Source organism: Schistocerca piceifrons, chromosome 2 (genome assembly GCF_021461385.2).
Source record: "Schistocerca piceifrons isolate TAMUIC-IGC-003096 chromosome 2, iqSchPice1.1, whole genome shotgun sequence".
In the NCBI taxonomy this organism is placed as follows: Eukaryota; Metazoa; Arthropoda; class Insecta; order Orthoptera; family Acrididae; genus Schistocerca; species Schistocerca piceifrons.
The window spans coordinates 845,385,691-845,398,134 of NC_060139.1; the positions used below are offsets into that span (position 1 = coordinate 845,385,691).

General features: G+C 40.2%; 1 protein-coding gene across 1 annotated transcript in view; it reads left to right on the forward strand.

The window, feature by feature from the left end:
* The window catches only part of LOC124776283 (myosin-VIIa), a 476,348-nt gene that overhangs the window by 449,831 nt on the left and 14,073 nt on the right, over positions 1-12,444 (forward strand). Inside the window, exons 31-32 of the mRNA XM_047251187.1 lie at positions 757-947; positions 5,411-5,529. Coding sequence (XP_047107143.1) covers positions 757-947; positions 5,411-5,529 — 310 coding nt within the window. The remainder of the gene's footprint in view (positions 1-756; positions 948-5,410; positions 5,530-12,444) is intronic.

Consider the following 12,444-nt stretch of genomic DNA (forward strand, 5'->3'; position numbering starts at 1 on the left):
CTGAGGGTGTGGTTAGGCAGGATTCTAAGAACTTCTCTTAAATTGCAGCAGCTGAATATTTCTGAGAAGCACAGTTATAAATTTATCTGCTTTGCACTGAATATTTTGTGGCTTATCTGGTTGAATAAATGTTCTGACAAGCACTTCAACTATTACATAGAAAAGTTAGTTACATGTGAAATTGCTCAAGAACTCACAAGGCACTTTGTTTTGAAGAATATATATACTTTTTGTCATCACTACTGAATAATTTGTAATCTATGAGAGAACTAAAATAAATACGAAAAACTAACCTCAAACTTTTATAGATTTCGTTATTGGCAGACGCTTATGTGCAGTTTGTTTTGTTGTAAACGATGCATTTTCTTTACAATTAAAATGTTATTTTGGTGTTATTCCCTCATTTAGGTTTTCTTGCTGCAGTATTATTCTACAGTAGCGGACTAGAGTAAAATTCTTTGTAAGAGCATCAGTTCTTACCGGTGAAAATTACAAAACTTTGACTAGAAACTAAAACAATGAAAAATTCTCGGAATTCTAAAAAAATTTCCTATTTTTCCTGGATTTTCCCAGATGAAGAAATTCCCAGGTTTTTCCACGGTTTCCCAGTTGTCCCATGGCATAAACAGCCTGCAGAAACAAACAAAAACGATTAATAGTTTAGTAGAATTTCAAAACTGATTGGAGCTGTCAGTATTTTGTAACTTCTTCTCTTGCAAAATGCACTTATTCTCATTATATTTCTCTCATTTTCAGGTGAAGGCTCATCATTCCTGACATTCCAGAAAGGAGATCTTATAATTTTAGAGGATGACAGTACTGGTGAAACTGTTATGAACTCTGGATGGTGTGTTGGAAGATGTGAAAGAACAGGAGAAAAAGGAGATTTCCCTGCTGAAACAGTATATGTTCTGCCTTGCTGCAGTAAACCTCCACAAGACATACTGGTATACTACTCATAAATCTGAAATTATCAAACTTGTTGGGAAATTATTGTAAATAAAGATGCCAGCTATTTTATACTGATTGATGCATATCCTGTATATACAGGGTATTACAGAAAGGTATTGCCAAACTTTCAGGAAACATTCCTCACACACAAATAAAGAAAAGATATTATGTCGACATATGTCCAGAAACGCTTAATTTCCATGTTAGAGCTCATTTTAGTTTAGTCCACCTACGCTCAATGGAGCACGTTATCATGATTTCATACGGGATACTCTACCTATGCTGCTAGAACATGTGCCTTTACAAGTATGACACAACATGTGGTTCATGCACGATGGAGCTCCTGCACGTTTCAGTCAAAGTGTTCGTACGCTTCTCAACAACAGATTTGGTGACCGATGGATTGGTAGAGGCGGACCAATTCCATGGCCTCCACGCTGTCCTGACCTCTACCCTCTTGACTTTCATTTATGGGGGCATTTGAAAGCCCTTGTCTATGCAACCCTGGTACCAAATGTAGAGACTCTTCATGCTCGTATTGTGGACGGCTGTGATACAATACGCCATTCTCCAGGGCTGCATCAGCGCATCAGGGATTCCATGCAACAGAGGGTGGATGCATGTATCCTCGCTAACAGAGGACATTTTGAACATTTCCTGTAACAAAGTGTTTGAAGTCACGCTGGTATGTTCTGTTGGTGTGTGTTTCCATTCCATGATTAATGTGATTTGAAGAGAAGTAATAAAATGAGCTCTAACATGGAAAGTAAGCGTTTCCGGACACATGTCCACATAACGTATTTTCTTTCTTTGTGTGAGGAATGTTTCCTGAAAGTTTGGCTGTACCTTTTTGTAACACCCTGTATAGTGCTACACTATCTGCACAACAGTTCCACAATGTAGGTATTGTTGAAAGGAGAACAAGATAACTAGGTGTCAGCCTGGCCAACTGGTATTTCTAACTGGTGAATGGTAGTGTTAGATCCTAATATGATAAATTACCACTGCAGGAGAAAAAGGCAACCTTAGGTCTAGAGGTGAAGTAGAGGAGGATAATTTCATACACTGAACAAACTATTTGACGTAATGAATTTTGCAGTGTTCTTATACCGAACTGTTATTGGCAACTGATCTGTGATGCTCATTTTGCTATCGCTTCTGAGAGCCACCTGCCTCCCCCATCTCTAATGGCTTCAATTACCTCCACAACTCCCTCTTACCCCACGTCTTACTCCCTCTGTTACCACATGTGTTTCCTCACCTCCCCACTGGTGTAATTATTCAGTTTGTACACACATCAAAAACAGTTTTGCATCACCTCGGTTCCGAGAGTTTTGGAACCTGTACAGAAAATTGGAGTAGAGATCAACATAAACATCATTTCTGCCCATTTTATTGCTCATGAAAACTACACATTGCATGCTCATGAAAACCACACATTGCATTTCGAAGCATCATAAAGTGAGAACTCCAGAGGTGGTGGTCCAGGTTTCTGTACACCTTTAATACCCAGTAGCATGTCCTCTTGCATTCATGCATGCCTGTATTCATCATGGCATACTATCCACAGGTTCATCAAGGCACTGTTGGTCCAGATTGTCCCACTCATCAATGGCGATTTGGCGTAGATCCCCCAGAGCAGTTGGTGGGTCATGTCGTACATAAACAGACCTTTTAAATCCATCCCAGGCATGTTCGATAGGGTTCACGTCGGGAGAACATGCTGGCCACTCTAGTCGAGCGATGTCATTATCCTGGAGGAAGTCATTCACAAGATGTGCATGATGGAGATGCGAATTGTCGTCCATGAAGATGCATACCTCGCCAATGTGCTGCCGATATGTTTGCACTATCAGACGGAGGATGGCATTCATGTATCGTACAGCCGTTACAGTGGGGCATTCAGTCTGACCAGATTGCCTCGAAACATATCTCCGACGATTGTCAGTTTGAAGGCATATGAGACACTCATTCGTTAAGAGAACGTAATGCCAATCCTGAGCGGTCCATTCAGCATGTTGTTGGGCCCATTTGCACTGCACTGCATGGCGTCGTGGTAGCAAAGATGGATCTTGCTGTGGATGTCAGGAGTGAAGTTGCACATCATGCAGCCTATTGCGCACAGTTTGAGTTGTAACACAACGTCCTGTGGCTGCACAAAAAGCATTATTCAACATGGTGGCGTTTCTGTCAAGGTTCCTCCGAGCCATAATCCGTAGGTAGTGGTCATCCACTGCAGTAGTAGCCCTTGGGTAGCCTGAGCGAGGCATGCCATCGACAGTTCCTGTCTCTCTCTCTATCTCCTCCATGTCCGAACAACATTGCTTTGGTTCACTCAGAGATGCCTGGACACTTCCTTTGTTGTGAGCCAAGTAACAATGTGGGCACAATTGAATCACAGTATTAAGCATCTAGGCATGGTGGAACTACGGACTACAAGAGCTGCGTACCTCCTTCCTGGTGGAATGACTGGAACTGATCTGCTGTCGGACCCCCTGCGTCTAATAGGCACTGCACATGCATGGTTGTTTACATCTTTGGGCAGGTTTAGTGACATCTCTGAAAAGTCAAACGGACTATGTCTGTGATACAATATCCACAGTCAGTGTCTGTCTTCAGGAGTTCTGGGAACAAGGGTGATGCAAAACTTTTTTTTTTTTATGTGTGTACAAGCAGTAGCTTCTTTAACATTTTAATCAGTTATGGAATTATGTGAAGTTGAGTTTGTATAATTCTGAGTGCCATAACTTTGAATGCTTCATTTAGTTCATGCTACAATACTCAGCAGATAAGTATCATGTTATTTTGTGTGCTGCAACTTCTGTGTTTGTGTCCAGCTGTATATTAACATGCATGAACAAGAGAATTATGTGTGCTTTATTTCTATACTTTGTAGCTGCATGGGAATTTACTTCCAGTCACCTTCCTATTAAATTAAAAAGCACATAATCCATACCGTCAAAAAATTTTGACCAGGTTGCTTGGTGTAATTTCTTATACACTACCTGGGGGGAGGGGAACCTGAATCACTGAGAAGCGATGGAGGTAACGAAATGAAACTTCACAGTTACAAAGGATATGTGATGTTATTTTTGTGATTACAGAATCAAATCAGATTTACTAAGAACTTGGAAGTATGAGCCCAAATAACGGTATGACGTTGTACCCAATCTGGCCTGGATAAAGCCACTGTATCATCTCGTGAGACAAACTGGCCTACAACTGTTGGAACTGGTCCTTGATATTCTGCATACTGGCACTAGGACGAAGTTGACATCTGGACTGGTCCCACATATGTTGTATCAGGGCCAAATGTGGGGATTTTGCCAGCCACAGGAGTACCTGAACATCATACAGACAGTTCATAGAGACGCATGCCATGTGTGGACAACTATTGTCCTCTTGAAAAATGGCACCATGATACTGTTGCAGGTGAGGTAACACATGAGGATGCAAGATGTACATAACATACTGTTGTGCCATCAGAATTCCCTCATTCACTACCAGCCATGACATCATCTCATAACAATGGCATTCCACACCATGACGCCAGGAGCAGCACCATTGTGCCTCTCCAAAACATTGGAAGAATGGGACCTCTGCCAGCGTTGCCACCATACCCACTGATGATGATCATCATGGTTATCAAGGTTAGTGCAGAACCGATATCATTGCTGATCACAATGTAATGCTGTTCATCAGCAGTTGATACTTCCTGGTCACACCAGTATTCCAAACGCGGCTCAGGATGGTAATTCATAGGCCGGACACTGCCAGTCTCCAACCAGTGGTGTGGGATAACACAGAATGCAGTTCTTGGATGAGAGGTAGACATGAAGGGGTTATGATGCATTTGGTGAACAATATGGGCATGCTGTCCAATTTCAAGCCGCTGTCACAACTGAATGCTCCACAAATCTGAATACTGTATGGTTTAACCAACAAGCCAAATAGAGAGCTGTAATGAGGCCCCTTTCAAGCTCTGTCTGGCACTGATAATACTGTCTCACACGAGTACATGCATGCAGTGATCACTCAAGGTCTGAAGCTGTCCACACCCATTTTATACCATAACAGGCCTGGTAACAACACTAAACATGAACAGCTCTAATGCTGTCTGGGGGCTGTTGCACGTGTCACACAGAATTGCAACTCTTACTCATTTACATGCTCGCCAGTGGAGTGTACAGAAATGAAATTACGTTGACTTCCAACCATAGCTTCCTGCTGCTTCACTTTTTTGTCAGGCAGGGTATTTGTACACTAGTGTTAACAAGTGGTCATTTTATTGTATTTATTTTGAGTTTCATTTTTTTACATTTTTAAGTGAATCATTTTTCTGCACTTGACAAAATGTTGACTCTCAAACGTTTTGTCTGACAGTTACTTTTGCCTCAGTTTGTTTTGAATAGGTGCTTGATATAGACAGCATGACTGCATACTGTTTGTTATTATTTAGGCGTTATTCAGCTTGGAAGGTGCTGAGCATGGACGTAAATTGTACTCGCAGCAAATGAATGGCACTGATAACAGAGAAAAACCACATAATTTGGCTGAATATGCCCTGGATCACTTCAGGTATCTAAAAAATTATTTTTATATGCAATTTTTGTAATGCATTTGAAATATATTGCAGTATTAATAGTCACTGTGGTAGTAAATTGAAGCATTTAAACCTCACAGTTAAATGTGAAGTGGTCATTATTTAGCACTTATGTACTATTTCTTTTTATGACTCTTGACCTGTGTAACAACATACTGTTTACATTTTGTACTTGGCAGTATTCTAATCTTTTAAGGGTCCCACACATGAGCGATGGTTCACAGTGATCCATCACTAGTGATTTAACTGCTGTCAACCACTTGACTCTACCCCAACACACACAAGTGTTTTGCCAAGCAATTTCAGTCAGTATTATGAACACCATTGTGTCGAGAAGTTCTGCCATGGAAAATGAAATGCTATATTTAGCAGCAGTAGCAATTGATCTCCATATCCGGAAGATATTTTATGGGGAGGAGGACACGGGAATTGTAATTTATTAAGCTTGTTTGAAAAACAATTTTCTTGGGAACTGTAGGTTACTTAACAGAATATATTACGTTTCTGTTGCTGATGCATAGTGTGTTGTGCACATCTTTGTAGTGTACGAATACAGTTCATTTTTCATTTATTATTCCTCAATTCCTATTTCATTCATTAGTATTATAGATTACTGACAGTATTTACACAATATGTTTTGCAAATCACAGTGTGTCTCTAGAAATGTTGTTAATTGCAGCACTACTGGTTAGCATAACTCTTGTTATGAGTGTATGAGGGAAAGTTAAATCATATGCAATGACAAGGGACTTGTGTAGCTGTGAAACTGATTTGCCCTGAACATTTAAATTAAAATGTCCACTTATTATTATGGTAAGTCATTCTGTGCAGAAGTTAAAAACTTTAATAATGCTTATAGTTGCTTCATAATTAACTCAAACTCATCAGATGGAGCCTCAGCTTCACTTCTGAATAACTATAAATCCTAACATAAAGTTCTTACTCATCATGGGCAAAACGAAACAAAACAGAACTGCACAAGCATGCTTAATAAATAAACAAGCAGCCATATTGCCACACATCACATGTGGTTCATCATACACCTATGATTTCCATGTGATCAGTGACTGATCATTGTGATTTGCCCACAAGTGCAATCTGTGAAGTTATCACACATCTGTGCAGCTGACTACTGTGATCCATCATTCATGTATGGGGTCCCTTTATTGGTAAAATTTAGTAGTTGTTACTGTATATTCAACATTTACAAGGATGAAAGAGTAGTTTAAAAAGTGCAAAAAATACTGCTGTGGTAACGTATTTTCACACATTTGCTATGCCAATAGGGCAGAAAGAAATAACATAACATCATAGTGGCAGTAGACAGTTTAGACACACTTCAGTTTGTTCAGTACTAAATGAATGTACCATGTGGTATTCTGCTACACTAGGACAAGTTTTATTAGTCTGCAGAATTATCAGTGAAAATTTGACAAATACATCCTACAATTTAGAAATTAATAAATTATGCAACAGAATGGTAGACATACACAGTAGTATAAGTGACAATATGATCATAGCTTTCCCAACTGTTAGTTCCTTCATCAGGGAGTAGAGAGGGCTAGATCGGGGAAGATTAAAAGGAAGGATAGGTTACACAGATCCCAGAATGAGTGGAACCCACTGCAGTTAGGATGATGATAGAAAAATATCTTCCTTCTCAACCTTCTCCAGCCTATTCCTTTCTCCTTCCCAACAAAGGAACCAACAGTTAGGATAGTGATGTCATATTCACTTTTATACGTGTCTATAAAGTAAAGCTTTTATTCACTTACCAAAAAAGAATACTGTGAGAAAATATGAAGCTCATAGACTCATTAGTCTTATGAGACATTCCTTGAAAATATTTCTGAAAGGCACCTGTCAAAGTTTATATGAAAAATGACATAAATTAATTGGTGAGACAGTTTGAGTTTAGGAAAGGTGTAGGTGCTAGAGAAGCTGTTGTTGCATTATGACTTCTGGTGCAGAACTGCTATGGACAGGATAACAATGTAAGTCTTTTCTATTGAGTACGAAAAAAACCTTCAGTAGAGATCATCATAAAATTCTCTGAAGAATGGATATCTGCTATATAGAGAATTTATGTTGGAATCAGACAGTACAGATCAAGTTTGAGAATGAGGTCACTGACTTGGTTAATACCTATAAAGGATCCCAACAAGGATTCTATCACTCCTGTTATTCAATTTGTACTCAGAGATTATTTTTTTGAATGTACTTAGTGATATAGAAAAAAGACACAAAGATTAATGGTGTCTTCATCAACAACATTTGATATGCTGATGATACAGTATTGATTACTGATAATTTTGATGAACTTCAACAGCTCTTCAACATAATAGGAGATTACAGTAATTATCCAGGCCTGAATATCAACACCAAAAAGACGTATTTTATGACTGTCAGGTGACAGCCCGACTCCTTTACAAACTATGATTCAGTGGCTGCTTCATACAAAGAGCAGACAAGTTTAAGTAACTTGGAAAATGGCTCTCTAAAGACTCTGGAGACAAAATGGCACACTGAGAATGCTTGCAATTCTTCTACAAAATTTAAGAAAATTACAGACTGAGACTAAACCATACAGTTCAGTATGTAAGATCCTATATGTAATGTTTACTGCTACATCATTATTGTAGGATGAACACTAAATATGACAATAAAAGGGTGATCGAGGCCTTTGAAATATGCATTTACCTCAGATTGGTTAAAGTACTGTGGACAGCATGAATATCTAACACCAGATATTGTGAAGAATACATAAACAGCATGAAATACTAACAATATTTGAAAAAAACAAAAGCTGTGTACCTAGGACATACCTTACAGAGCACCACATATATACTTCTACAGATGATAATACATGGGAAGACTAAGGGTAAAAGAAAACAAAGGCAAAGAATAATATCATGGTTAGATAACATAAAGCCCAGATAGGATTATAAAGTGCAGATCAACTGCTATGTACTGTAGTTCATAGAATAAAGATGCATCATGTGGCTGCTAACATCCATTAATGGGCAGGAAGAAGAAAAGAAAACTGTCATTAAGCCAAAGATTGAATGGAACACCAACGTTCTTCCCTAAGCATGGTCCTGTTGCATGTGGTGTGCCATTGCCTACTTCCAACCTTTGAACTTAATTACATAGCCACTTTGAGGAAATTACTGTTAAACATGAATAGCAAACCACAGAACAGATCAGCATTTTACTCATCAACAAACTGTGAAGAAATGCTGATGCCCAAATTAAGGCTAGGTTGGTGGCAAGAACCAAGAACATGTTTTAGCGATAGTTCCCACATGCGGAGTTCTGAGAAACTGGTGCCTGGGGGAAGAAGTCAGATGGCACGTATTGTGAAAGAGGCACTGAGCTCATGATTGTCATGTTGTAGAGCATGCCCTGCAACAGATATTGTGTGTTGCAAGTATACACCCTCTGCTTTGCCCATAATTTGGTGGTAGTCATGCCATTGTAAAAGGCTGAACAGTGTTTATATAACAGCTGGGTAGGACACATGTCATTTCACAGGTGGCTCTCCCTTTGATATGTTTTGCCAGTTACAGGGCTGGTACAGGTGGTGGTAGGAGGATGCTTAGGGCAAGTCTTGCAGCAGGGATGGTCACAGGGGTAGGACCCATAGGGTAGGGAGATGGGTGCAGAAGGAGCACAGGGTCTGACTAGAATATTGCGGAGATTGGCGAGGGCGACAAAAAGCTATTCTAGGTGTGGTAGGCAAAGTCTCAGACAGAATGGATCTCATTTCATGGCAAATTTTCGGAAGTCGTGGCCCTGTCGAAGTAGCTGATTAATACAGTCCAGACCAGGATAATACTGAATGACCAATGGTGTGCTCCAAAGTTGTTTAGGAGGGATCAGCAGTACCAGGATTGGTTATGATGGCCCGGGAAATCTGCTTTTGAACTAGGCTGGTGGGGTAATTACATCCAATGAAAGCTGAGTTGAGAATGGTGTTGTGTTGCTGTAGAGTCTGCATCCAAACAAATACATTTGCCTCAAATTCCAAGGCTGTATGGGAGGTATCGTTTGACATGGGAAGATGGCAACTGTCAAAATGTAAATACTGTTGTTTGTTATGAGGTTTAATGTGGACAGAAGTGTGTAGCTGGCCTTCAGTGAGGACGAGATCAACATAAAGAAAAGTGACACTGGATTTGTAATAGGACAATGTGAAATTTAATTTGGAGAAGTTATTCAGAGATTCCAGGAACTTAAACAGGTCAGCCTCACCATGAGTCTATATGATAAAGATGTCATCAATGTATATAAACCAAACCAGGGGCTGAAGACTTATTGATCCCAGGAAAGTACCCTCCAAGCGACACATGAAAAGGTTGGCGTAGGGAGGAGCCATCTGTCTCCCATGGCCATACACCTTATCTGTTGGTATGTCTGCCCCTCAAAGATGAAGTAGCTGATGGTAACCATAAAGATGCTTAAGGTAAGAAGGATGTCATAGGTTTGGAATTAGGTGACCGATGACTAAGGAAATGTTCAGCAGCAGACAGACCATGTACTTGGGAGATGCTGATATAGAGGGAGGTGGCACCAGTGGTGATCCACCAACACTACCTCAAAATCATCCCTTCCAAGCCTTCCAAGAATTCCTCACATCCAGCATGCTTCACATCCCTTCCTCAGGTTCCTACAACGTGACCCTAACCTGTCCTCTGCAGAACTCCAGACTCTACGTTCCCTAAAAGCTGATGACTCCATCATTATCCTCTCAGCAGACAAAATTCATAGAACTTCTCACCCCACCCGAAGTACGCATCCCCACCTTTTACCTTCTTCCTATGAGCCACAAACCCTTATCATCCAGGCCATCCTATAGTTTCTGGCTTCAAAGCACCCACCAAACATAAATCTACCTTAGTTGATCAGCACCTGCTACCCACTGTACAAAGACTTCCCTCCTATATCAAAGACACCAACCATTTCCTAGATCATCTGAAATCTGTGCCCATCCCACTCCCATCAAACACATTGCGTGTCACCACTGATGCCACCTCCCTCTATACCAACATCCCCTATGTACATGGTCTGTCTGCTGCTGAACATTTCTTCAGTCATCATAACCAATCCTGGTACTGCTGATCCCTCCAAACCAACTTTGGAGCACACCATTGGACACTCAGTATTATCCTGGTCTGGACTGTATTAATCAGCTACTTCGACAGGGCCATGACTTCTGAAAATCATGCCATGAAATGAGATCCATTCTGTCAGATTTTGCCCACCACACCTAGAATAGCTTTTCGTCGCCCTCTCAATCTCTGCAATGTTCTTGTCAGACCCTATGCTCCTTCTGCACCCATCCCCGTATCCTATGGTTCCTCCCCCTGTGACTGTCCCTGACACAAGGCTTGCCCTATGCACCCTCCTATCACCACCTATAACAGTCCTGTAACTGGCAAAACATATATTATTAAAGGGAGAGCCACATGTGAAATGGCACATATCATATACCATCTGCTATGTAAACACTGTTTGGCTTTTTACATTGGCATGACTACTACCAAATTATCAGTTAGAATGAATGGGCGTAAGCAGAGGGTGTATATAGGCAACACACAATATCCTATTGCAGGGCATGCTCTACAACATGACAATTGTGACCTCGATACCTGTTTCACCACACGTGCCATCTGGATTTTTCTCTCAGACACCAGTTTCTCAGAACTCCGCAAGTGGGAACTAGCGTTACATCATGTCCTTGGTTCTGGCCACCCACATGGTCTTAATTTACTTTAATTTCTTCCATCTCAGCAGTTCTTCACAGTAACTACTCCTTTCTTCACTCCATTTTAGTTTTCTACATATTTTATTTTCTTTTGCAATCCCTCTCCTACCTCTTTTATGGGCAATGCATTTAGCTTCTCACTCTTATTAACTTGTACACAATGTTTTAACAGTAACGTCTGTCTTGCATATTACCATGTCGTCCACCTTTCTGTTCTCAGGTTTTCAAATTTTGTACCGTGCAGTCCCCAACAATCAGTCTTTCCTTCCCATCCCATCTGGTAAGTCTCCCCTGACCCACAGTTTCGAATGACTTTTCCGAAATCCACTCCTGTTCATAGAGATCTCCAGTTCGTTTTCTACACTCCTCTTCCTTCCCCTTCAACCCTTCTGCCTGAAGAAGGAGCTACTGGCTCTGAAAGCTTGCCTAATTGTAACTTTCTTTTATGTGTGTGTTCCCCTGCCACTGCTTGGTGAGTAGACTTTGTATCTATTCAGTTACATTATACTGATAAAAATCCTAGGATAGACCAAGGATCAAGCCCGAGACCTTTGGATCTATAGTCTGGCCCTTTGCCACTGACCATCGAGTTGCTCCATAGGCCGTATTAAACATTTTGCCTTTGAAAGCCATCAATTCATTCTCATAATTTATAAATTTTCTTGACAGAATTTTATTTTGATACATACTTTAATTTGCCATATTAGTTATCCCATAAAATTATAAGGAGACAGAATGTCTGGGTAGAACTTAGCTCAGGAGGTCAAATTCTCGTACTCTCACTAAAAAAAAATATCAAAGTAGAAAAAAATGCTGTCCCAGCTTTGAGAACTGTTAATTGCTGTCTCAGCAAGGAAAGAGAAATAGGTTGTGGAATGTTAGTAATGAGGTTAGGTCACTCAGATTGAGAGGGACTCACTTGCTGTAAGAATGAGAGAGGAAAGAAGTGGTAAATTAGTTATCCTCAGTCGAATATTTTTCATGACTTAATTTCTTGTAGTATTTACTATTTTGTGCTGTATGATAAAACAAACCTGTAGGTCATGAATGAGCTACATAAAAAACAGAACTCAAAATAATGGAAAACTAATGAAATTTCATCTTTGAATTTAATTTTTCAGTC